Source organism: Watersipora subatra, chromosome 8 (assembly GCF_963576615.1).
Source record: "Watersipora subatra chromosome 8, tzWatSuba1.1, whole genome shotgun sequence".
NCBI lineage: Eukaryota > Metazoa > Bryozoa > Gymnolaemata > Cheilostomatida > Watersiporidae > Watersipora > Watersipora subatra.
The window spans coordinates 29,009,827-29,035,032 of NC_088715.1; the positions used below are offsets into that span (position 1 = coordinate 29,009,827).

Consider the following 25,206-nt stretch of genomic DNA (forward strand, 5'->3'; position numbering starts at 1 on the left):
AGGAAAAAAAACTATACTTACCTTTTCAATTTAATGAATGTGCAGTAACTGTAGTATTATTACTTTGTAACGACAACGTTTCTCCTTATTCTTATCACTTCCACTCTATTTCACTCTATAAGTACAGTAATTTTATGACAAGGTATGGGTTGTGTATATCTTCAATTCCAATTGACCTCGAATTTTTCATTTTCTTCTAGATGGCAAAGTCTACTCTGCAAAAGAAAAATAGCAAAGAATGTTTTGTGTTTCTAAAATCTTTCTAAAATAATTCCTATAATAAGAGCGGTGTTTGCCTCTTCGTTTACCCTGTTGCCAGTGTTCAAGGTTAAGAAAAAATTGTTTTCGACGAGAATACAACTCCAACTCCGAGAATATAACTCGTGCATTCAACTTGGAATACCGATACTCTAATGCTAACGATACTCCAATCAATCGCCTTTAAGATTTTTGAACAGTTGCGCAGCTACTTTTTCTCTGTGCTTTATTGACACACCTGTTTATCTCTCATGGCCAACTACACTCTGTATTAGTTTAGGTTAAGGCTGGTATATCATATATCGAGCTGTTAACATCGGTACATAATATACTGGGAAGGTAATAGAGATAATCCTATACACCATTTTCCCTCCCAAGTGTGGCAAAAGAGAAAGCGATAATTTTAAGGCTAACTGCGATATTCTCGTTATTAAAATTGAATATGGCAACTTTCACTGATATGAAACTGTACATTATATAGAATTCTTAAGTAGTTTAAAGCAAAAAGTTAACATAAAGTTTTTGCATTTTGTTGATTTTACGTTATAAAAGGTTTACGCTACAGGAATGTCTACTGTATACATCTGATCATCGTATTATAGCCCACAGGTGTTTAAATAAACATAAGGAAGATAGAGATGTAAAATACTCACCTGCTTGGCTCAAAACTGTCATATAGTACGTTATGTTTACAGGGCATCATGTAACAGTAATAAGTGCTGATGTCAACAGTACAGGCCATGTTGCAAAAAGCTGATATAGCCTGAGGTACTTACAACACTTTTTGGTCTCAAGACCAGTCATTGTTATGCTAATATAGACGTCTGTTTTTGAAGGTATCCTACAAAAAGGAGATGGCAGCACCTTGTTTCTTAAAGAGCAACCAGAGCTTCTGAAGACAGTTTTGGGCAATGGTTCTCGTAATGTTCGACCAGTACGTATTTAACGCTGCGCTCATGTTTGCAGGCATAATCTAGGGAACTTTTCCTTTTTCTGGTAACAAATTCAAGTTGTCACCTAGTTACTGTCTAGGAATAAAATTAGATTAACAAAAGATCTACATAAGTTCATAAAATTTAACTTTTTAATCAACTTCTTGATGTCTCAATATATCGATGAATGTCTTAGTAACAGTACATAATAACAGTCTTAGTAGCAGTGTAATGATACAGTACTAACAGGCAAGAACTTGTAATGCTGCAGTACCAACAGGCAACAACTTGTAGTGATGCAGTACTAACAGGCAACTGCTTGTAATGATACAATACCAACAGGCAACTACTTGTAACGATGCAGTACTAACAGGCAAAAACTTGTAATGCTGCAGTACTAACAGGCAACAACTTGTAACACTGCAGTACTAACAAGCAACTACTTGCAATGCTGCAGTACTAACAGGCAGCTACTTGTAATGCTGCAGTACTAACAGGCAGCTACTTGTAATGATGCAGTACTAATAGGCAACTACTTGTAATGCTGCAGTACTAACAGGCAACTACTTGCAACGAACCAGTACTAACAGGCATCAACTTGTAACACTGCAGTACTAACAGGCAACTACTTGTAATGCTGCAGTACTAACAGGCAGCTACTTGTAATGCTGCAGCACTAACATGCAACTACTTGTAATGATGCAGTACTAACATGCAATAACTTGTAATGCTGCAGTACTAACAGACAACAACTTGTAACAATGCAGTACTAACAGGCAACTACTTGTAATGCTGCAGTACTAACAGGCAGCTACTTGTAATGCTGCAGCACTAACATGCAACTACTTGTAATGATGCAGTACTAACATGCAATAACTTGTAATGCTGCAGTACTAACAGACAACAACTTGTAACGATGCATTACTAACAATCTATGATTTGTAACTGCAGTGTGAAGGATGCGAGGATGAGCCAACCATGAGCAGGCTCATGGCACCCCTTGCCATTGCCTCTGACTTGGATGGAGCTGTCTATGTCGCTGACTATGACCTCATCAGGAGGCTCTCCCCTGACATGACTGAAGTGCGGACTGTTCTTGAACTGAGGTAAGGTTACACATATGTGACTACATTCATAAATCAAATAATATCTTTTTCATCAATATGATCGCTTGTTTTTTTAAAAATGTGTTCTGATTGATAATTGAAGTGTTATGAGAACTTTTAAACTTAGAATTTCAAGCTGAAGCATTGCTATAGTGTCTACTTTTAATTTAGATGTAAATATGAGACTAAAGATTTCTAGAAATTTGAAGGAAGTATGCCCATATCTGTAATTTACAGTTGACTTGTTCTTGCTATGTTTGTAAATATTACATACTAAACAGTACCAGCAGGTTTCTTACCTGTGCACTTCAGCAGACAAGCGTGGAGAGACTTACCAGCTCGGCTTTAGTACCAATGCAGGGAACTAAAGAGCATTGCTTTTTTTAATCCGCTCAGGTTCAAATCGCATTAACATATTGCAGCTAGAAACTCTAAAATGTATTAAGAATTTAGTTACCATACTTTTCGGACTATTAGCCGCAATATTTTTTGATGATTTGAGTCATATGGCTTATATAAAGGTGCGGCTATTCTGTGGCTTTTTCTTTCACCGCTAGTGCGCCTTTAGCGGTGAAACAAAAAACGAAACAATGCTTTACGGTACTGTTCCGTTAGGCACGAGGTTAAAAAGTGTCGGTTAATACAGAACAGTGCTGTTAGGCACTGTTCCGTTTTAAACAGCAAAGTTGCTGTCGTGTTAAAAAACACCGTGCTAAGTTATGCGGCCTATACAAAGGTGTGGCCTATGTATTGTGTTATTATCGTTTTTTGGAAAATAAAGCAGATGCGGCTTATATAGGGGTGTGGTTTTGTAGTCCGAAAAGTATGGTAGTTGACGGGTTGTAAATTTTATAATTTTATAATAGTTTTAATAATGATTTTATTATAGCCCGATGTGATCACTAACCAAGATGAAAATGAGTTTTCCACAGCCCAGACTACCTGCTAAAGGAAATAAAAAACTTGTTGTTTTCAAAGCTTCCAAATACTTTACAGATAAACACATAGATCATGGATAAGAAGTCTGATCTTCTTCATTCATCTGCCACTCACAACCATCTAAAACCTTTCGCTATTGTATTGTTTATACTAAATTTGACCCACTCTTATGACGCAAACTTTGCGTTACAAATCACAGTTGATATAACTATTATACAGTTGTCATGTGTAACGCATAGTATGTGTTCTCATTGTGCACCATTGTTGCTAGATAGCTGAATATATTTCCACAGTATTTCACCACTTTCAGTAACGGAATGCCAGTGTTTGTTGAAGGGTAAGAAGAGTGATGTGCAGAGTTTTTGTTGTGTTGGTTTGACGGAAGGAATACATAACCTGCTAGTTAAAACTAATGTACTGTAGCTGATAAGGCTAAGATAAGGCATAGCCATGGGTAGTTGAAGACAGGAAATGGTGCATGTAGCTAGTAGTAGTTGGCTACGATTACATATTCTCATGAAAATCCATTTGTATTATGTTAATTTCTATTACATTAGTAGTCCAACATTTGCTCATGGTTATATAATAGTATGCCACAGTTATAATTTTGATTATTAATATTATTGTTTTACTAAACTCATGTTACGATTTCATGCATATATTTATTCTGAGTCATCAATTGAGAAAGAAGTTAGACTTCTTATTTTTGCTTCCGTTTCTGTTAATTGGGCATGTTTAAAATCTGGTTTTGCTTTGAAGTGTTCAATTGAATATTATTTAAATAGGGCAATCTCCAAAGAATTTAAGTTAAATGTCTATCTAAACTAGTTGTAAGCTTCTTAAAACTGTTTTCAGCGTATAGCTGTGGGATCTTGAATATTATTTGCCGCTACTTGGCACTTTTTACATGTGTTTTTAAATGTATAGCTGATAATTGATGATTCAATTGAACAGCCTTTGATTTGTATCAATGACTGTTCAATTGAATCATTATTTGTTACTAATCCTCCTCTAGCGCAATTTGTAATTATGTTCTAATTATTGATATTGTTTATTACTCACAGAGCTAACCATTTTTAGGTCTTTTTATTTTATTAAAACTTTATAATTTAGACGTTTGTCAAACTCAAACTTGTCAAGTTGTTATCAAACACAAGTTGTTATCAGACACAAGTTGTTATCAAACACAAGTTGTTATCAGACACAAGTTGTTATCAAACACAAGTTGTTGTAAAAGTCAAACCACTGGCAAAATGAAAATGATAGTCCATTTAATCAAATATTTTTGGAGTAAGCATTGGAATGACTGTTTATTATATTCTATTTATTTTATTTATTCTCAGTTATATTTTTTATAAAAAATTCACTCAATCATTATTTCCTCATTCATGTTGAAGTAAACGGTTTAGTAACATCGGAGTCATCTACTTGTGCTTTACCATACACCCTCATAACAGACGTAACGGTTGTTGTTATGTACTCTCTCATGTAGAACTGATAGTATTAGCAACAAACCATCCTGATGGATTGTTTTTACCTATTCTATAGGCTGCTCATTACAGTACAAACTGTACTAGTAAAAGTATACGATTAAAACTTACAGCAACAAAATTTCCTCTTCAATGCTTCTCCATCATATCTCCGTCAAAACTACTACCAATGCTGAGAGCGTGAACTTACATTACATACCAGCCTTATATTCATTTTACATATGTTTATATAAAGCCCTCGTTATCATGCTAAAACTGGCATGTCATATGAAGATGGTACAACAATTAAACAAACAAGTGAACAAATCAAACGAAGGCCGTTTAAAATACAATCGTCTCATTCCTGTTGCTGATTAAATTTATTCAAGTCCTTGCTTTTATAGAAGAAACAAAATTGAGAAAATTTGCAAAACTTTCCATTAAACCTAGCAGAACGGAAATTTTTAAGCAAGTCAGAGGCATCAAAATCAAGCCTTGTTGTTCACCTTTTTACGAAACACATATGGTAACTGCTATTTGTATTAGTGGTTACACGAAGCAAAAATAGAGCGAATTCTTTATACAGAGGAGCGACACTGAGCCACAGGTACTACATGGCGATTTCACCGACGGATGGGAAACTTTACATCACCGACTTCTACTCCAAACAGATATTAAGACTGAAGAATACACAGCCTGATGAAATTGTAGACATTGCTAACAATTACGAAGTTGTAGCAGGTACATTGTCTTTTATCACGGTTAATTCATAACCTGGTGCAAATGTGTATTGAAAGGACTGCTATAGTTTGATCTATGTTAACTTCAAACTCTCTTTATAATTTTGTTTTTCTTATTTCACTCATTTAAATTTTGAAGCTCGTTTAAACCGAACTTTAGGTAAGCATTATTTTAGTTGTGGAATAGCGTTAGCAACCGTATCATACTACACATCATCTCACACTACCATATTTAAAGCTTTTTAAATATAACTCAGGAGTTTCTTTACATGAAGTGCAGCATTCCACAATAACATTATATTATAATGCGTAAAAAACTATTTTATATTTTCAATAGCAGTTCCATTCCAACAGTGTAAAACTTCAAACAGGCAAGTAAGTAAAACATGCCTGTCTTTTGCAGGAAATGGTGCGACCTGTATAAGGGTACATGGAGTTACATGTGGTGACGGAGGAGATGCCAAGCTCGCTCAGTTGTCACACCCTAAAGGTATGCAATTCTCTCTCATATTTTTTACCAAGGCTGGCAGTATAAGTCTCTCAATGAGCCAGTTGACTGGTCTAATGGATGCCTTGTTGCAGGTATTTACCAAGGCTGGCAGTATTAGTCTCTCAATGAACCAGTTGACTGGTCTAATGGATGCCTTGTTGCAGGTATTTACCAAGGCTGGCAGTATTAGTCTCTCAATGAACCAGTTGACTGGTCTAATGGATGCCTTGTTGCAGGTATTTACCAAGGCTGGCAGTATTAGTCTCTCAATGAACCAGTTGACTGGTCTAATGGATGCCTTGTTGCAGGTATTTACCAAGGCTGGCAGTATAAGTCTCTCAATGAGCCAGTTGACTGGTATAATGGATGCCTTGTTGCAGGTATTTACCAAGGCTGGCAGTATAAGTCTCTCAATGAGCCAGTTGACTGGTATAATGGATGCCTTGTTGCAGGTATTTACCAAGGCTGGCAGTATAAGTCTCTCAATGAGCCAGTTGACTGGTATAATGGATGCCTTGTTGCAGGTATAGCGGTGAGCAGCATCGGTGAGATTTACTTCGTGGATGATAGTACAATCCGTAAGATTGACATCAATGGTGTGATTGATACCTACCTTGGTAGGCAGGACCAGACAGGACAGTACCTACCTATGCCATGTGGAAGAGCGGCTGATCTATATGAGGTTAGTAACTCCAGTGCTGCATGTTTGAGCCTCAGCATCAGCTTTACGGTGAATAACAGAGATGTGCCTTAATCAATGGTGAGTTGATTATTAGAACATTTGAAGGAAATCTCATATGTAGTGATTTGAGTTTGTTTATTTGGTTTTGATACCTGCAAAAAGTTAATGGGAATTGATTTTGAGAAATAAGTCAATTGATTTTGTATTTACAATTGACATATCAACTATATGATTAGTTAATATCACAATGTAACAAGACCTAGGGTTATTCATTGTTTTTTGCGCATGAGGAATGGTGGGCAATGACTATTGGAAAATAAAATCTTTAAATTTAACTCTTTGCAAGTGATTCTTAAATTTCACTTGGAGCTTTGATTTTTATTATGTTTGTCAATATTAATTTGTGGTTAGATAATGCGATCATAATAATATAGCTATTTTTATATGTAGTGTAGCCATCAGCCCTATAGACGAGTTTTCGCATATCCTTGACTAAAACAAAGACCACATTCTGTCTGAAGACAACAGTTGTTCAATAGTCTTTAGTCTCAATCTGAATAGGTTCTTTTTAGGTTCATCTTAAACAGGTAACCTACTAGTATAATGTTAGCTCTACTGATAATACCGTAAAAACCTCTATTTTTAGCACCGTGGAGCTCTAGTATTCTACCCTTTCCCTATAGTGGCGGTCAAATAGAGACTAGGATTGTTTTTTCAAATAGCTCGTTAGAATTTCGGGAAGATAAATTTAACCTTTTTACGGTTGAAGCGAATGTCGCCTATATTTTTTATTTTCCTTCAACGATCTCCTTTCCAGAGATCTCTAAATAAATATGCATTGGGAGGCTGAAAAATATCTTTACCAGTTGCTATTTATTGCTTGCAATTAACCTGCGGTGATATTATAGCCTGCGCCCTGCTTTTCAACTTGTTGGAGCTTTCATTTTTTTTAATTTGAAGGTATATTTTTATTTTATAACTACATATAATGGGGTCCTACCACACAAAGTTGTCAGAATAGTCACTTTTAAAATCACTGTCGTCACCTTTTTCAAGTTGGTAACCAAAACAGCCTCTTTCTTCACATTTGTTATTTTAATACAATTATCCATTCTGGTGGCACTGGGTTCCGTTGAAAACCTGAAACTTGCTCAGCTTGAACTTCTGCTAATCAAAAGCATGGCTCAACAAGCGACCTTCACAAATTTATTAGTGATGTTTGGGAGCGTTGCTGATTACTCCGCGGAGAGTGATATGCGTCTTAGGTTTTTAGGGCTACACTTCTTTAACTGAAAATAGACCGAGATTGTCTTTAATAATCACTGTCAGTCACGGACTTGAAAACTGATTTGCTGTCAGTGTGTCGTGGCATTTCATTGCTGTTTACTTAAATTACCTGGCAGCCTATAAACCTATAGTTGGGTAAAATGCTTCAAACGGAAACTAGTGAAGTTTCGTTTGATTGTGTTGATTTGTGGACAAATCGTTAGTAAAGGTAAGTTAGTAAAGGTACAGCCAAACGTAACGGATTTTTCGTTGGTTCTGACCGACGAAACGAAATGAACGAAACACGGAATTATTTTGTGCTGCTAGAATTGTGCTAGCGAGCACGATTCTAGCGAATTTTGCAATTAGTATAGTCTAAGACATGTATAATGACATACAATAAAAGTATGAGTGCAATTCAACATATGTAGTACACACGATACAACTGCTTAAATTGCGCTATTGTTGGTATTTATTTATCGGTTGGACACTATAGCTACAAATCGTTTCTTTTTTAATAATAACAATTCCATTTTAGCAGCAAAAGTTTTGTGGTAGAAAGTGTTGCTATCTTTTGCGTAATCAAGTTAGTTGCATGGTATTTACTATGGTGAATTGCCGTGATATTTTCATGCGTGTTGCGTTATGCGCTTTGGACTACATAAACTTTAAAAGTTGCTAGAATCGTGCTCGCTAAACAATGAGCTATTAATTAATTAATGATTTCTATAGTGTTGCTTTCAAAGTTTTAACAAAAAAACTACAAAGCTTTGAAGTTAGAAAACAGACTTTGATGGGAACCGATGTGACCGAGTTATTATTAGTACAATTTAGTGGACATTTTTCAACTGGTCACTTGCCATTATGGGTTCGTAAAAACCAAATAAAGTCAAAGTGCCGGTCAAATAAAGGTGACGGTCAATTAAAGGGTGGCACTCTATTTTGAAACTCTTCTCCTATTATAGTGGCGGTCAAATGGAGATGGCATTCAATTAGAGGTGGCATTCAATTAAAGGTTTTATGGTAGTTTTATTCTTCAGATCGATCCTGGATAGTCACCAATAAACCCCTTAGTTCTATTGTAAATAATTCTCTTTTACAGGTTCATCTTGGATGGCCTACTAGCATAGCTTTTAGCCCCATTGATGAGTCTCTGCACATCCTAGACAAAACCACAAATCTTATTCTGAAAATGACTCCTGAAAAAAAGGTGACAATTGTAGCAGGGCGCCCTGCCCATTGCCCGCAAGGCACGGATAGGAAGGCAGGACTTGGTCTATTAGGTGAGTGCCTTATTTTGAGATTGACTTTTTTTGATATCTTTTGAATACACATAGTTTTTGCAGGTTGCAATGGTTGGATTATTTTCTTTTGCTTTTCTATACTCTTTTATTTCTCAAATGTCATCTGCACTGATATAATATACTGCAACAACGCGGCAGATTCATTCTTTTTGGTTAATTTAGTTTGGTTGGGTACACAAAGCACCACTAGGCTTGGCTGTCTGCGAACTTAGCTGTCATGTGCATATGCTTTGCAGCTGTAAAGCAGTTTCTGTTGAAGTCAATTACAACTAAGGCAAAGGCTACTGTTATATATTACTAGCAGTTACTAGTAGTTACTAGTAACTACTATCAGTAACTATTAGGTAACTATTAGTAGTTACTAGTAGTTACTACTAGTAGTAACTACTAGTAGTAACTACTAGTAGTTACTACTAATAGTTACTACTAGGTACTGTTAGTTTATCTTTTTATTTTCAGGTGACAACTACCTACAATCCCTTCAGGCACGGAATAATGACCTCGTAGCTCTCACTGACTTAACCTTTGACTCCAATGGTAAGCTGTATGTGATAGAGTCAGACCAATCGACAGTGAATAGAGTTCGAGTGATATCTACAGATGGCTACATCAGTCATTTCGCGGGAGTGAAACCAAAGTGTAGTTGTGAGGTGGTTGACTGTCAATGCTGGAATCCAGATGAGTCTACCGCTTCTAAAGCTCTATTCAGCAGCCCTGTCTCGCTGACTGTCACACCAAATGGTGTCCTTTATATGACTGATTTTGGAAACCTCCGAGTCCATGCAGTCGTCTCTTCTTTGCCAAGCTTATCTCGCAACAGGCACTACGAGTGAGTTACTTTACACTTTAAAATATGTGAAAGACATTTTAACTCTTCTACTGCTTTCTAACTACCCTAGGACACTTATGTATTCGCGGCATCTAACTTTCGCGTTTTCGCGGTGTAATCCTCTCGCGAAAATTTAATGAGCGAAACTAAACTATCATAACGAACGAGCGAAAACGCGAAGTTAAATAGCTTTGTTCATTGATATCCACAATAAAATCATAATATTAGAAATGCAGGCAACTTTCGTCTGTGGTTAGGATAAATGGGAAATTTCTGGTAAACTCATTATAGCTAATACACCAACTGAGCAGCATGGCAGAGCAATATCAGTTTAGTCACCAAATTTGTAACTGATGAGGATGAAAGTCTGGTAGGTGAAGTCGTAAAATTGAAGAATAATTATTGCAGTGATGAATTTTATTACCATCCAAAAACAATATCAACCCTCATCAGGTCCAACCACATTATCTCTTTCACTGCCAATCATGTACAAATTCGTTACCGGCCTAGTGCCAGCCATTTTACCGAAATTGCCGATATTGCTTCATGATATGTATACAGTATTTTTCAATTCTACTTTAATTATCTGTATAATCACGAAAATCTAAACTGGCTATTATGTCATCAACAACTAATTACCTGTTTTATGACTCGCGCGGGGTAGTTAATGAGCTCACAGAAAAATGTTCGTTTTTAGATTAGAAATTCTCAAACAAGTTTAAAATTGCTTCGTTGTTTTAGGCTGATTTTATAGAGAAATCTTCGGACAACACAGTCAATTTCATAAAACACTTAAAGACCGTGGGTTATGTGGTCAACAAATAATAAAATCAGGTTACCAGACAATTGCTGAGAAAGTCAGAATATGCGTTTATGTCAGTGGCCCCTAGAAAACGCATAAATGCGTTTATGGCATCGTAAGGGTTATACAGTTTTGGTTGTGAAGTTGGTTGTTACCTATCTATTTTCTTCTTCTTGGGATTCGAGTGTGAAAGTCACGGCGGGAGGGACCTAGACGTCATTGATAGTCTAAGAAACAAATGGCAGCAAGTGATCAAATTGAATTGTCGATCTCACCCACACATTTCAACCTGTGGTTTACAAATACGAACTATTCCCAAATTGAATTTTTTTCTTATTAGCGAACTTGACCTGAGGAATTTAATGTTTTTCCACTGCATTTATTTTCACACCACTATATTTTCGCACTCATCAGTGCCGCGAAATTAAGTTGCAGCGAAATTTTACTCTGTGTGCTACTCACGAAACTAAATACTAGCGAAATATAAGTGTCCTAGGGTATCAAATGAGTAAGCATGATAACGATCATCTTACTAGTGACTTGTAAGCGACCTAGTAAGTCTACAAATACATACGCTTTCGGTATGTGATTAAGTTAGGACATGTTGCATGAGGCAATTTTGTACTTTCTAATCACGTATGACATAAATTGCACTCTTGTCAACCTCTAGTAGAGACCAATAATATATCAGATAGCAGGGATCTATGTAATATAAACCAATAATTGTTGTGTAGAGGCTGTACATTTTTAATCCTGCATGACGATTTTGTTAGCACTTCCATATTATTCATAACAGTGAATTAACGACAATAGTACATATCATTAATTTAATTTTACCTGGGCTGTTTCATTGCAACATTTTTGGTAAATGCCAGAAGTTAATAACTTAATTTCCCTATTAATTTATGGGGTAAGTACACAAATCTCAGGCCGAGTGACAGTGTAAGTTATTAACATTGAATTTTGTAAAGTTGCAGCCGCCTGCGAGTAAGATGCTTCATGTTTTGTTTTATAGATAGTAGTTTTATCTGTAATTGTGTACTCATCATTTAATTAATGCTATTAATTTTAAGTTACAAAGTGGGGTAACCTTCCTCTCCTTTCGGTCTAAAAGGTTGTCTTTGCTAATTAAAATAAGTTTATGTGGTGGAGGTAATGTTGAGCATGGTATTTTTAGAGTGGTCTCTGATGGTCAGCTGCACACGTTCAACAATAACGGGTTTCACATACAGACAGCAGACATTATGACCAATACTATTCTCTACAATTTCACAATGTATCCGCCTTCTGGCATCGCTGGTAATCTTCAGACAGTTACTGCTAGAGGTGGCAACGTGCTCCGTAAGTCTCCTTACAATAACACTTTTGGCTAAAGACAAGGCCTAACTATTCTCTTTGCTATGTATTAGGTAAATGATAAAGCGTGAACTTAAAATACTATGTATTTGATACATTGATGCATTTAGTATGTTGTAAAGTCACTGTAGAATTATGGCCTCTGTATGAGTATTAAACTGCGACATCTTCACAATAATCATAAAGTACAGGTTGGCAGGAAAAAGTAAAGAAGAACGGAAAGTTTTCTGTGGTGTAATGAAAAACTGCCTCATTCAAAAGCTAGTTTGATTTATGTTCAATTCACTTGTAGCCGCACATTGTTTGCTAAAAGTAAATGGCAGTTTATTGGTTGGATATATTACTTTTTGTATACTCAGTGGAAGTCCACAAATTGCATTGAATGCTTTACACTAAACTGTGAACTCTAGCATGCAGGGCTTTGGCAAAGATTCCTGATGGCTTTTTTTGCGATCAATAATTAATGTTTCTGTGGGCTATCCAGTTCAAAATAACCTGTTTTTTCAGTACAAACTCTCATCTTTAATGAATACATTGCAAAAACGAGGTCGCTAAAAGATTTCCTATCGCGATACACAATAGAATTCTATGCTAAGGGAACTATGATATTTTTCACCTTGATCTAGTCACGATGGTACACAATTACTTTGAAAGGCAGAGTTTGTAGACAGTGAGTGAGCACATGCGTGTCAAATTATTGAAGACTGTGACTCGAGATTTTTTTACATTAATAATTCAATATTTGTAAGCTATAGCCACTCAATGCATATGTTATAACAAATGAGTTCGGTTTAGCTAAGATGTCTCTATTGGATTCATTTGTGAGTCAATGATAGAGAAATTTCAGTGGCATTTGCAGCTCGCTGAAAACTGCATGTAGAAGATAACTCCCAGTTTGTGGATATGCACTCGACTAAATGAATGACGATCACATACCAACATTCAACCGTAAATATTTCAACATTTTGTCACCCTGGCTTCTCTTCTTTGACAGTTCTGCTGACATCCAATATTGTAGGTTTTAACAGAGATCGAAATGGACAACTTGTAAGCTTTACGCTAAATCAGCGTGTGGTTGGCAACACCTCAACAAACAATAATGGAGAGTTCCAGAAGTTTACTGACCCCAATGGATTGTCGACTGATTACAACTATGAGTCCTACAGTGGCTTGATGACCAGCAAAGTTACTAGTAAAGGTAGAACAAATTTTTCTTTTCACACATCAAGCAGAAATTAAAAAAAGTGAATACTGCAATTTTATACTGTGATTGCTGCGTAAAAGAAAAAACTAACTGGTTCCTTTTTGAAAAAAACGATAACCCATAGCCTAAATTTGTTGTGGCAAAATTATGGGTAGATATGTTAACACTTTGTTCTGTGATCAGAGTTTTTGTATGGGTACTAATGCGAGCCATTATAATGGCTTTGCATAGCAAAGTACAAAACAATAAATCTAAGCATGACTATGTAAACGTGAAAATAAACACAACTTTCTGGATGAAGAAACACGCCTTTCTTGTGTGCTCAGTTTGTTGTTTTGATTGTTGCAATCAAAATGTGGTTTGATTGCAAATCAAATCGATTCAAGACCTTTATCAAAATGTGGGTTTGGGCCAAAACTAAGCTTTTTGCCAGTGTGCAGGCAAACCATAGAACTACTACGTTAGTGCGTAGTACCTGTACACGCTATCGACCAATAAAATATACACCGTGATATCGGAGTCTCGTGAAAAAGTGTGAGGTTGGCAAATATGGATTGCAGTGACATCTTTACTTGCGATATAACGTACTTCAGATAGCACCGTCCGCGATAGATTTCTGTCAACGCAGCAACAATCATAGATACATGCATAGTAATAATAAATGGAAGCATTGATGCATTTTGCCTCAGGACACTTTGCTTATTGAAAATTAGAATCCAATTAATTCGTCTATGTTGACAATAAAGAGTTGATTCAATTTTGCTGTTAGAATGTGCCAAATCAATCCAATAGTAAGTAAAATATACCAGATGATTGATTCAATTCCATTGTGAGTTGAGCCTTGAAACTTGCACTAGCAAGCATGTTAACTCGAGTGACCATTTCTGGAAAGGCCCCTCCCTATATGTCGTTTTCACTCTCAAGAGCGGCAAGCGAGAAAATGATATTTATAAGGCTACTTCTGAAACTCTCGTTATTTAAATTAGATTTGATTACATCACCGGCCTAACGCTTTACATTATATAGAATTTCTTACATAAAATGATGCAAAAACTTTATATAAATTCTTTACGATATATGGAATGTAAGTTATAAGTTTGCGTTATTCAGGCGTCTACTGTAGCAATTCTTGACCAATAAAATGACCAGTATTTCTCCATTCCATACTCAATACTATTGATATAGCCTTGTTCAGAAAATGATCATTAGTTATGGGAACATTTAATGTTCAGACTATTTCCATCAGTTGTTATAGAATCTTTATTGGTCAATTTATTTCTTTTCTTAGGTAGTTCAATCTCAGGCAAGTAGCCTATCAGAGAGTTCCTTATAAGATTATTGTTGGTTCAGTTATAACCATGTATTTATTGTAAGCATATGCATTGAAGAGGTTTTGCTGCCCGAAAGCTTCCTTAACAGCCAATAACCTTGATTGAAATAATCATGTATCCGTGTAGCAAGTTTCTGAAATGTCACATAACTTTCCTCAGTTTTGTTTGTAGAGTGCTTTTCAACTCCTTAAGTTTGTATTATATAATATAACTAATTTCCTATATTTTCCTATATTTAAACCTAGTATGGCATGTTGGTATGCTTTTGCTTTGTTTCTGTTGAATAAAGTAGTGTTGGTATACCTAGTTTCATTTTACAACCAATGATAAACCAATGTTGCTTTTAGTTATGGCTACATAAATAAAAAAAACATATGTGTGCAAACAGCGCTTTGTGCGACTTAAAGAGTAACGAACTACGAAAGCTGATATTTTTCATCATGTGTGCATTGTTGGAAATGGTACACTTCCCAAAGCCCATCAAGCTAGTTTGTTTTGAAAAAAATAATATAGATTCAAATGAGTTTTTTTTGCACTGATGAAAATTTTGGATTATGATTGGCATGTGCACTGTAGTTGAATTTCATATAGAGACAAAGTGAAGACAAATGAATCTAACTATTGTTGTTTACATGTTCCCTTTCTTCACAGGAGAACTGTTCCTTTATGAGTATGACGACACTGGTCGTGTGACCACAGTTATACTCCCCACTGGAGAGACGAACCATTTGGACTCTTCTGCTTATGAAGATGGCGCAATGGTGACTCTGTCACAAAATGGAGCTGTGGCTGGTGCTGCCATTTATAATGGAAATTCCTTATCATTGCTGCATGGTAAGATGCGCATATGAAAACTCATGGCTTGTTGTAAAATTCTTCAAACAGTGTATTCTCATCATTACATACATGTAGCTTAGGGGAATGAAACTATTTCATAAACAGAAACTATTTCATCTAGCTCTTCATAGCTCTTCATATTACTGAGATTTTGCTTTTGCATACAACAAATCGACATTACCATTACAATCAATAAAATGGTTATATTTAGAAGTTTGACTTGAAATAAAAATAAAAAGGGATGTGAGTAGGTAGGGCCAATTAATTCACTAACACTTATTTTTTGCAGAAGGGAGGTCTACAGATCTCACCTACTCAAAGGACGGCTCAATCGTTGTCGAGTACCCCAGTGGGTTAGTTGTCACATTGGAGACTGGGACTACCTCAACAGCTCGAGGGCAAAACTCAGGAACAGCCTTGAAACGGAAAGTCATTGCCTCTGCTGAGGGTCCTGTGCACCGGCTTGAATGGAAATACTACATGAGAAGACAAGAACCACTGGTAGCCAGTCGCAAGCGTAAAGTAGGTGATGCGGCGGATCTTTACAACGAGAAACAGCTTATGGTGAGTTTGTCACAATACTTTCACGTAGCTGAAACTTTAGATAGTCTAGTCTGTACAGAAGTTTTGCAGAATTAGGTATACAGAGAATATATTAAATTGGCATATTATGTGCTTACCAAAATGTGCTGATTATTATATGATTGTATATCTTTAAATTCATTCTTGTAATTTATTTCTAGCTTAGTGTGAATTCTAGATTCTTTTTGGCAGTTTCCAACTCCCCAAATCATATGTAAATAGATACTACTAGTTAAATTCTCTCACGACTAAAAGAGCTAAGTAGGGTATATGTATTCTTACCAACAATGTTGGTAGTCTACTCATTACAATGACCTTTGCAGCTTTATTATGAATATAAGTATTGAATTAACCTTCACCCTAGCTAGTAAAAATGCATTCTAACAAATTGGTGGTAGCCATGACTTTTTCTGAGGTGATTTACTTTAATGGTGAGATGTTGTTTAAAATCCAATTGATAAAGGCTAACGAAAACTGCCAACACGCTTCAATTATTGAGAATTTATTTCTGTAAGTGCGAAAGGTAGGGGGTGTCTTTTGAATAAAACATCACCATTTGTTTAATCAAAGTAAATATTCTTTATTTTTTACTTTTTGGATATATTCTATTTTGAATCTTGAAATTTTCTGTAATAAAATCGGACCCCGGAGAAACAAGCTTTATGCTAAAGTATCGTTTGTTCTAATGCGCATCTACGTCGTGGGCTAATAGACATCCATGAACATACTAAAAATGTAGGACAGACAACTTTATTCACCAAAGTTTTTTATGATCATCTCAGAAAAGTAGTCATATGACTAGCTAGCTGCATGGATATGAATTGGCCTTTTTTTATTTTCATCATAAATCAGCTCGAGTTATGATACTGATACAGAGTTGGCAATTGGAGAATGCTTGTTTCAAACGATATCTTGATTTCACCAAAGCTTCGCATGAATGCACTTCTTACCACCCAGTGCGTGCTGTCTGCTTTGGTTTGTGCTATCATTAGGGTACACAAAAATTGTGCATTTAAAATTCCTATCACAACATGACCGTTACTTAAAGTTTACTTCATGTACTCCAGAAAAACTTGAACTCAATGATTCATTTGTTTGCTCAAGACCAGTTGGTTTCACAAAGAAGTGCATTGTTTTAGTTGTGCCAATTATGATGTCTCATAGCTGAAACCGATGCACCCACTGTGAGTGGTTGTTAATTTAGGTGAATGGTGAGAATCTTCTAACACTCGAATATCTAGAAGGCGGTCAGATGGAAATTGTTAAGAAAAGAGATGACTCTGTTGTGATGCAAATAATTTACAGTGTTACTGGAGCACCAGAGTTTTTAGCAGGGAATGTGTAAGTATAAATCTTCTTTCCTATTTCGGTACCATATGTATATCTTGTGTAAGGCGAGTTTCCCATTACTTGGAATAAAATTCGAGAGTAAAATATATGTAGAAAACACCCTGTGAAAGTGAAGGTTAGGAATCAAACACGGTGGATACTTAACCTTGTAATGCCAGTTACTTCCATAAAACCGCTGAAATGTTCCCTAATCCTTAAGCTACAGTCTTGAGTGTTGAAGTTCCAGAGTACAGATTCCATAAGCATACTTTCAAATCTTCTTTAAAACGACTGATGGTTACCAGGCAATTACCAGAAATCAACTTTCACTCAACAGCAATGATTAACTTGCAGTTTTAAAGATTACTTATATGAGAGTCAATTGCTGTGTCACTGTTAAAAATATCATCTTAAATTATCCTAAATATTCAGTAAATAGGAATATATTCATCTATATTCAGAGCGTTCTTAATTATTTCCAAATCCAGACAACCTTTACAGTTTAGACTGAGCAACAAATTGCTACAATATATCTCAAGTACCTGCGCCAACGGGTCACAGCATGTATTTCTTCACTCGTGGTTTGGTTGAGCATCTACAATGATTGTATCCTACAAGTGACTTCATGCTATTTTTGCTAAAATGTGAATTGGAGAATGCACAACCAGTGAAGGCCTAAAAGCCCCTATGCAAAGGCCTATGCAATTTTTATTTCAACAAGAAATTCTACCGAATCCTCTTCTTTTTCGTAGAAAAAAAAGTAGGTATTACTTGCAATACCGATGCTGTTTTAGGAATACCGTTGGCCTGGCATCAGTGAACTTGACATATGATGCGGCTGGTCATTTGGTTGCCTGGAAACAAGACCAGTACTTTGAAAGCAGAGAGTACAGTTCGGTTGGACAGCTCACTAGTATTAGACTTAGCAATTTGCTAACAACCCACTACTCTTATGAAGGACTTTCTTCACAAGTATGTTTTGTGGTGACATTAATTTTTAAGCCTCATTGAAAGGCTTAATAGAGAAACTGTTTATTGTGGTGATGACTAGTTCTACATTTGGTAGAGCAAAATCTCCACATGCGAAGTTAATTGCTCCAATATATTACTCGCATGTCAAAACATGTATGCCGAAGCAAATATTCTCTTGAAAATATGCAATCGTTTAAGGTTATTTTACAGCTAATAAATACTTAAGTTCAATATATATACCAATAAAACAAACACATCATGTAAAACCATGGGCAATTTGAAATAAAACACTAACATGTATGTATAAAAACATTGTTACCCTAAACAATGTAGCTGACTCTAGCATATACTAGGTAAAGTCTAAACCGACTGCGTTATTGTATTTTTTATTTTTGTGATGTTTTGTGTTCTTTTCAACTCTCAGCTGCCTCTTCGATTTTTGGTAACAAAACTGCAATGTTTTGGAAATCTTCAAAAGTTGTATGTTGAAGATTACTCCAGGCAGAAATAAAATATTTCTCACATTTTACATTTTTGCTTGAAAAATTCGCTTGTTCAGGTAGAGTTTCAATTATATGTTCCTTTTTTAAAAGCCAACAGAGGTGAGACTCCCTCAAGGAGTTATATACAAGATCAAATACGATTCTCTGGGCAACCTCATGGAGGTCATGAATCCAGAAGGGCAGAGACATATACTGGCAAAATCATTGAACATGGGCTTTATCAGGCAAACATACCAAGTTGCTGGCACTGTATACATGGAGGATTATAGCGCAACTGGACATCTACTGAGACAAATATATCCAACTGAACAGAGGTTAGTAACGCTGCTGAAACTCTCAAGTGATGTTTCTTTGATTTGTTATGTATATCAAATAACTTTTTTGAAATAGGAAAATCTTACATGACTCTTGCTAAAATAAATTCACAGATTAATTTGTGATTTTAATTTAAAGGAATCCATTCAGGGTGTCTTGTGTCAATATTTTACAACTGCCGTTAGTTTATGCACTAGTCTGTCTGATTGCAGAAGCGTCCACAGAAGATACACGGTGGATGACAGGCCGAGTGAGGTGCTTTATGACTCAAACTGCATATCATACCACTATGAACCCCAGAGCCAGTTCTTATCAAACATCTCACTGAGTACCACAGGATACAACTGCGACCTTCATTTCCAGGCTAATGGCAGCCTATGCGACGAACATTCTGTGACCTTGACATCTAAAAATACTCACATCCAGTTTGCTGAAACACGATACAAATACAAATACAACAAGTAAGTTGCAGGAGATCGATGATATGGAAGATTAAGATGGGTAATGCGGCTTGTGTATTTGTTTCAGCTCGGCAATTGGTGTGAAACATTCATAGTTAACTTGTAAGCATATCACTGATCGGCTGTTGACCTATCTTAAAAATTGAACTAGTGCTGATTTGTATTTGTTTGGTTGCTAGGTTTCTGAGAGTGACAAAGATCAGTGGACTGTTAAAAGATGGTTCTCATGCTATCAGATTTGAAAATATATACAACTACAGTTCCACTTCCGGTCTTCTCAGTCAAGTTCAAGACTTGACCTTTGGCTTTGATTACTCCAGCCGTACACCGAAGCTGTTTTTCTACAATTCAGCAATTTATGTAGAAAGGGTAAGCTTGGTAATGCATCTTCAAACATTAATACAAGAAAGTATGATTTTAGAATTTTAGGACACCTTGTTATCTTAATATTAGTGCTTAAACCAAAGTTTGATTTGTTTTTCTTGGGCTGCAATATCCGCTGCAACAGTTCATTTGTACACATTTCTATGCATTAGTTTCTCAAAAGTAGTATTGCCTAAATCTTAGTTGTTTTTATTAATTTATGCATATTTTCATGTGCATTTTTATCGCGATCAATGTTTATCAATTTTAATCCAGAAACTTCTAGCAACCAAATCACCTCAAACGATCTACAAAAAATGGTGGGAGTTCTTCTTTAATTAAAATCGGAAGTGATTCCATGGCATTATACAGAGGTAATCTTTGTGAATTATGATGAGTCTACTTAAACTAATTATTGTAACTCGCTGCAATGGCAGTTGTTATGCAAACATTAAGAGCTATTCATATATCATTTCCTTTTTACCTAAAGCTTAGCCAGAACGTACACATTGGGCATGTAGCAGTGTTAAAACTATCCGAAAACAGTTTTGGCAAAGACTATAAAACATTTTGTCATGGATAGTACAGCCAAAAGCCCACGAAGCACTTTTTATAGCAACACTCTGAACCCTTTGAACCCTAATGGCCGGTTTTCCGACATTGCGTAGGGTGTGTCAAAAACCCTAACGGCATGGGTCTGTTTACAAAACCTGTTTCTAAGTAACAGCCTAAACCAATCAAATTAGTTCTTGCACAGGATGTTAGAGCAGAAATTTCACTTCCATATGTAACAGTTTTCAAATAACTTGATCTACTTCTTTTGTTATAGTAAAATAATTTTATTAGAACGATACTATGAAAAAATTGATACGACTCATTTGTTGGTAGGTAATAAAGATTGTGAGGCAAATGAAGAATTTTATTATACTAACTATAATTTTCCAGTATAATTTGAATCATGAAATTATGATTAACATGTGCTCAATGGTTATGATATTACTGTATATGTTTTTAAAAATCATACAAACATTTATAGTTTCAGCCTGAATAATGGTGAAGTAGTTCTTTCTGTTTGATGAGATTTGCTGTGGGTTGCCCAACTGTTTTATTAGTGTTTTACCAAATATCATTGTACTAGCTGTGCTACCCGGCGTTGCAAGAGTATTAAAAATCAGCTTATAAACATTAAGATGTAATGAAAGTTGCCTACCACTTGCTATTAGCCTGGCATATTGCCAATGGAAAATTATAGTAAGCTAACTAATGACAATCGCTTATGCAATCACCCTGCGTGGTATGCAAAGCCGTTTGGTAAGTGCTGTCATATATCGACTTATATCGAAAAGCTATCAACTCATTCTCTGTGGCCTATTGGGTAAGGCGTCAAACTGGCGAATGGTAGGGTCTAAGATCAAATCTTCCAAAAACATCAACCAATACTGACCAGATGCCTTGAACTGTTGCATGAATGACAACATGGTTTATACAAATTTTAGCTGACAAAATTGATCAAAGCGATTCCTTTGCAGCATGCAAACAAACAAATGTGTGATCTGACCCAACCAAATAATGATACGAGTGCATTTATTCGTTTTTTAATTCACTTTCGATATAAGGTTATCAAATGTAGAAACTTTCAAAGAATGCCATGATATTATTATTTGCTTTTTAGCTTACAGGATTTTAGCTTTGAAAACAAAATTGAGAATACCGGATTTTAAAGTGCATGTAGCACTGCTGGTTGTTATGTATTCGGTTGGTTTAAACCTTGAAACACCTAGCCATCCCATATTGATGCACCTAGCTAAACATTAGATAGCAAATAAATTTGTTCTGGCAATCACTGAGAACATGTAATGGGATATGTAGCAACACGTTGTTGCAAATAATATTAACTATCCATAGAAAAGGTTTTATGAAAATAAATTGATACGATATGATGATTCGGCCAATTTCAAAAACTACAAAGTATTTTCATTAAATCAAAAGAGGAGCTTTCTGACACAAATGTGTTTATAAGTATGTCTCTTTTACAGAGACATCAAATGCTTGTATCAAGTACTAAACGACACTTTTGGATAACTTATACCGCTGAAGTAAACTAAAAACTTGGACATTTGTACTATGCTGTTCTTGTTGTAGTTATATGACAAGGCAAATCTGCTGCGGACAGTACGAGTCTCTTCTTCGGTATCAAGACCTTCAGTAAAGCATGAGATTACATATGGTTATGATGCCTTACGCAGGATCACCTCCTTCAATTCCACATCCTTTGGAGGCCCCAGCTATGCTCTGAGATATTCTTATGAGTCTGGTTATGACATTACACAGGTTGGTCATTTACAGATAGTTACCAAATTGCCTTCAGCTGTCCTTTATATGGAATCTAAGTCTAAATATTTGTGGCAAGGTCCAGCAAAAAACTGAAACATAATGAATAACGAAAAACCTTTCTTGACTCTGACCAACTCTTTTTATTTTGTAGGATAATATTTAACAATGTGTTATTTAAGGTAAACAATTCAAAGCACAATTCAAGAATTATAAACTGCAGACAACCCCTGGATAAGGGGAACTACCTGTACTGAGTAGACATGGTTGTAAAACAACTACACAAGCTTAAATGGATATATTGCTAATTTATCTTAGGTAAAATCACTTTAAAGGACCCTTTACATTGTTCAAGCGAGTAGGTTGCACAAAAGTGTTACTACAATCATGAAATCAACTCCTTTCTTTAGCAATTATTTCTCCATTGTATGCTAGGCAATTTCAAATATTGTTTACGGCATTTCCCACTAGTTTTTGTTGTCAACATGTTTTGTCCGAATATCTTGTATGTCAATTATGTTTGATTTAAACCATTTAGGAATAAGGTTTGAGTGAGTTTAATGCAAATACTAATTACACTATTCTACATTTCAAGGTTAGATTTGTTTATATTAACTTTTTCACTAGTAGTTTTTAAGGTACTACAATATTATGTAATCATCACATAAATGAAAGAGTGCATCATTAATAATCAATTATACCAAGAATATTATTAATTCTAGTGCTATATATCTTGATTTATTTTACATCTAATTTACAGCTTTTATACATGTAAACCAAGTTTGTAGAACAATCTTATGACAAATATATCATCAATCATAATTTTGAATTTGAAACTGTTTTAATGGGAGTAGCACTGAGAATATTATTGCTCATTTTAAAATGGTTAATGCAGCATCTGGTAGGTTGTGTTCTGGATTAGGGAGCAAGTTTCAACACAATGATAGCTAACTGCATCCTGTGTTGCCACTGAATTGTGTGCTTTGCTATTGTAGAACACTGTCTCAATATTTTAATAACTTTGTTACAGGTGAGAGTTGTTGGTGGAGAAAAATACAAGTACACATACAACTCTCAAGGATCGATCACTGAAATCCGAACAGACTCTCAATCCCAAGGAGTTGCTCTTGATAGCCAGGAGAGGGTTCTTAGCTACAACGGACACACTTATAGCTATGATCAAGATGGTTTTCTTGTAGCTAAAGATAATATTAGATTTGAATTCAATTCTCTAGGTAAGAATGTAACATTTTAATTTCTTTCTCCTTACTTGCCAATAAGAGTGCACATCAGCGCCGACTTTGACCGACAGGTTGTAAGCCAGTCTGGGCGTAATTGAACCATTAAATATAGTATTGTTTATACTACACTTTAATTATGAACTATACAATGAAAAATCATACAAGATGCAACACAAATTCAAAATTGTTTTTGAAGCAGTCTTCTGTTAGTTCACTGCAGCGAACATTCTTATCGCAATAGGCTACTGCGTAGACCAAAAAGTTTAGAGTCACTGTACTTTGTATTCAGACTACCTAAAATAATTGCATATTCACTCTAATGTATTTGTAACCGAAAGCATCTCAACAAAACAAACATAGAAAGAATCTACCTCAAAAATGAAAGAAGGTCGTAAAGTTGGTTAAACATAAATCGAGGTGTATACCTTTAACTTAACCAGTGTTATAACAGTATCAGCACCTGACATGAGCATAATGTGATGGGTGTAAGCTTGTTTGCTACCAGTGTACTATAATTTACCTCTTATTTTATTGTAGGACAAATTACCCATGTACTAGAAAACGGCAAGATTGATGTATCATACGTCTATGACTCTATTGGCCGCCTTGTAACAAGAAAGGACAACTATGGTAGCACCCTGCAGCTCATGTATGCTAATGTCATGAACCCAACACAGCTAACAAATGTCTATAACTTCTCTGATCGTACTCTCTATCGACTACTCTACAACGATCTCGGCCATATAATTGCGGTAGATAATGGTGCGTAATTACCTTTTAAAATTTCGGCTGTATTTAGTCGTTTTTGCCAGTTGCATCTGTTTGCTCAAATCATACACTATCAATAGGTGGGTGTTTTATTGTTTCCAGTTGTAAATGGAGAGAGGGTGTACATAGTTTCTGACAACTCTGGCACCCCGATAGCAGTCTACTCATCGGACTTGGATTTGCAGAAATCAGTTCACTATACTGTTTTTGGGGAGGTGGTTACCGATACAAACCCTAGTCTGCAGCTCTTCCTGGGGTTTCAGGTAAAATTTGAATTTCTGTTAATTTTCCATATTGCAAGATTTAGAGAAACCTGAAATGGCATTTCAATAATTTTTGGTAGATTCAAGTGATGTCAACCAAAATCAATTTAATATCTGCTTGCAGGGAGGTTTTTATGATCCAGCCACCCAGTTACTATTGTTGTCTGAGCGGTGGTACTTCCCAGAACTGGGAAGATGGATGGACCGTCAACTGCCAGTCATTTTTGATATAGTCGACTCACTCTTTGACAACCCTACTCTCCTCAATGGATATAAGCTACATAGCCCCATCAACACTCATTTGAAAGATAAAGAAGCTATGTATATGGCAGGTATGGCATTCTGTTGATTAGTATATGAATTTGACCATGATAAAAATGAGTCAGATAATTTGGTTGTATTCACACAAAACTCTGGCCATTCGCAAACAAAGGCAAGTATAAACCAGTCAACCTGTTTTTCCAAAAGGAAAACAGTTAAAATATTTTTGAGTTACCGTACTTTTTTGGACTATAAACCGCACACCCCTATAG

General features: G+C 35.7%; 1 protein-coding gene across 1 annotated transcript in view; it reads left to right on the forward strand.

Moving 5' to 3' along the window:
* LOC137402178 (teneurin-m-like) overlaps positions 1-25,206 on the forward strand; it is a 76,052-nt gene that overhangs the window by 45,768 nt on the left and 5,078 nt on the right. Inside the window, exons 19-38 of the mRNA XM_068088659.1 lie at positions 1,095-1,192; positions 2,142-2,296; positions 3,455-3,456; positions 6,429-6,616; positions 8,985-9,165; positions 9,646-10,015; positions 11,995-12,158; positions 13,192-13,371; positions 15,360-15,549; positions 15,842-16,109; positions 17,332-17,468; positions 18,251-18,428; positions 19,022-19,245; positions 19,459-19,707; positions 19,887-20,076; positions 22,213-22,401; positions 23,432-23,636; positions 24,180-24,404; positions 24,513-24,673; positions 24,798-25,005. Of these exons, the coding sequence (XP_067944760.1) occupies positions 1,095-1,192; positions 2,142-2,296; positions 3,455-3,456; positions 6,429-6,616; positions 8,985-9,165; positions 9,646-10,015; positions 11,995-12,158; positions 13,192-13,371; positions 15,360-15,549; positions 15,842-16,109; positions 17,332-17,468; positions 18,251-18,428; positions 19,022-19,245; positions 19,459-19,707; positions 19,887-20,076; positions 22,213-22,401; positions 23,432-23,636; positions 24,180-24,404; positions 24,513-24,673; positions 24,798-25,005 (3,762 nt within the window). The remainder of the gene's footprint in view (positions 1-1,094; positions 1,193-2,141; positions 2,297-3,454; positions 3,457-6,428; positions 6,617-8,984; positions 9,166-9,645; positions 10,016-11,994; positions 12,159-13,191; positions 13,372-15,359; positions 15,550-15,841; positions 16,110-17,331; positions 17,469-18,250; positions 18,429-19,021; positions 19,246-19,458; positions 19,708-19,886; positions 20,077-22,212; positions 22,402-23,431; positions 23,637-24,179; positions 24,405-24,512; positions 24,674-24,797; positions 25,006-25,206) is intronic.